The sequence below is a fragment of the Phragmites australis genome, chromosome 10 (genome assembly GCF_958298935.1).
Source record: "Phragmites australis chromosome 10, lpPhrAust1.1, whole genome shotgun sequence".
Taxonomy (NCBI): Eukaryota; Viridiplantae; Streptophyta; class Magnoliopsida; order Poales; family Poaceae; genus Phragmites; species Phragmites australis.
Genome location: NC_084930.1, coordinates 22,614,180 through 22,616,485, shown reverse-complemented (window position 1 = coordinate 22,616,485; position 2,306 = coordinate 22,614,180). Strand labels below are relative to the sequence as shown.

Genomic DNA, 2,306 nt, shown 5'->3' with positions numbered 1-2,306 from the left:
CAAACTGAACGTGTCATCTAAGCAATGGTGGCAAGCTTCACCTTTTATTTTGCTCTGACCTGACAAGTTACGAAGTGCTGACAGATCATTGATAGTGACGAACAACATGGTGTGCAAGGTAAAATACTCTTGTTCGTATTGATCCTAAACCTCGACACTTCTTTATACTTAAGTACCCTCTTTCCTTCTTTTTGGACCAGAAGGGAACAAGCATCCATGCAAAAGGCGCTTTTCCATGCATGAATTGAAGTTTCTCCCGACGCATATATTCTGACACCACTCGCTCACCAATAAGTGTGCCGTCTGCTCAAACCCTTGAGCTGCGTACACACCGGACCAAGGACCACAAGCGCTTTATATTTTCTGAGCCGAGATGCTTTCTCCCTTCTCTCACCACTTCCATGGGCGCAACGCAAATATCTATAGTCCATAGAAAGAACCATTTGATTAGGTAGGAGTAGGAGACCACCGATCGTTATTCGATTCTCACTAGCTAGCTGCTGCTCCTTTGCTTTCTCGCCCCAACGACCTAACATCATAAGACGGCGTTCTTGCTTAAAAACATCCCATTTTGGTTGATCGTTAGTACCGTAGCCGGCCGAGGAGCTGTGTTGTCGACGTGAAGTGGTGAAGGTGTGTGCTGTGAGTTCACGCAGGTGCAGGGATGCATCCGCAGATGATATATCATGCAGATGAGAGGGCGAGGAAGATGGAGTTGGCGGCGGCAGAGAGGCAGATGGGCTGCTCTTGCTCTCCCTTGGGCAGGATCATATCTCGAGTGATCATGAGATGCAATGGTACGTATATACGCACTCTGTTTTATTAGCTTGGTAGCCTGCTATCAGTTGGATGTCGAAAGCAAATTAAGCATCTTCTTCTTCTGACTATTTCCTGGACGAAAGCAATGGAGTTGTTCGGTCAGAGAGAAGGATATACAACGGGCTTGAAATTTGTGCTCGCTTAGTTGTTTGCCTTACACTTAGTCCAGAAACGTCTCCCATCGTAATAATATATCAGTGGAGAGTGACATAAGTGTAAACTTTCAGATATACACCAAGTTAAATTCTGAATTCCTTATCAGGCGGCTCGTCTCCGAATTTGCATGTACCATACTGTTTATTCTTCCATGAATATCAAGTTCTTCTCTCATTCTATCATGAGATTAATTTTACAGTCGACAAGTTCACTTGCAATTGCAACTTGCAAGTTCATCCTCTTCTTCTCCACTGTCTCCTAGGGCGTGAAGGCCACGTCAGGAACGACGAGAGGTTGGACTTGGATTACGCCATGGCGTACCCGTCCGCGCAGACATGCTACGTGCGCCCAACAGCGCGCACCGTCACCTTCACCACCAACAACCACCAGCCTGCCAACGCTCGCATCCATACGATCCCGCCGGAGCCACTGCGGTCGCACGCGATCACTCTGCCCGGCACGCCGTTCCCTGCCTCGGGAGCCCCTCCGCCAGCAGGCGCCGGCAAACCACGCAAGTCCAAGAAGAAGAAGCGCGTCCGGTTCACCCCGGCGGGGCCGGTGCCCGTGGACGCGCCAGCACCGCACGCCGCCCACGTGCCCCAGCATGCTGCGGCAGCGGCGAGCAGCGGCCCCACTGCAGCAGACAGTGTCTACCACCACTGTGCAGCGGAGCCGTCGTACTCCCCGGCGCCACCGGCGCACGAGCAGGGACACGGGTACGGCCGGTACGCACCGTCGCCTTTGCCGCGGTGGGAGATGCTGGGCACGCCGAGGCGTCACGAGTACTTCTCCGGCGAGTACCGATGGTACTACCCGACGCCGGTGCGTGAGGTCATCTACAGCATCGCCACCGACGCCAACCGGCTCACCACCATCTTCAGCGAGGAGAACCCCAACGCGTGCACCATCGTCTGAACATTCAGTTGTAAGAGAATTGCGTGTGGGGGTGGGTAGGGGAAGCACTGTACCTCCAAAATTTCTTAAGCCCCACCTTTAAAGGATATAATCATACCACGATTGTAATGCATGTAATCCCGTTGAGCCTAGTTCTTTACTGTTTTTCTTTCTTTAGTGCAGAAATAACACGCCATGCAACGTGTGCATGTGCACATCTTGGCTTAGTTTTCGGTTAGTTAGATCAGGCCGTTGTAGGAGTTCGTGGGATGGCACGATTTCAGCTCATGCAGCGGCAAACATAGTGACGTACGGGTGGACGTGGGATGGCACGGCCGCAATATCCATTCCTAGCTATTTTTTCGTTCGTTTTCAGTTGTAAGCAAAACGGTATTGACCGTATAAATAAGAGGAGAAAGAGAAAAGGCAGCAAGCAA

General features: G+C 51.3%; 1 protein-coding gene across 1 annotated transcript; it reads left to right on the top strand.

Moving 5' to 3' along the window:
- The first annotated feature begins 342 nt into the window (after positions 1-342).
- On the top strand, positions 343-2,306 carry LOC133930418 (uncharacterized). The gene is made up of 2 exons (XM_062377061.1): positions 343-797; positions 1,238-2,306. The coding sequence occupies exons 1-2, from the start codon at positions 665-667 to the stop codon at positions 1,888-1,890; spliced, it is 786 nt and encodes a 261-aa protein (XP_062233045.1). The 5' UTR covers positions 343-664; the 3' UTR covers positions 1,891-2,306.

Coding starts and splice junctions, on each gene's coding strand:
- LOC133930418 (XM_062377061.1), top strand. CDS start 665: ATGCATCCGCAGATGATATATCATGCAGATGAGAGGGCGAGGAAGATG. Junction 798..1,237: donor AGTGATCATGAGATGCAATG/GTACGTATATAC, acceptor ACTGTCTCCTAG/GGCGTGAAGGCCACGTCAGG.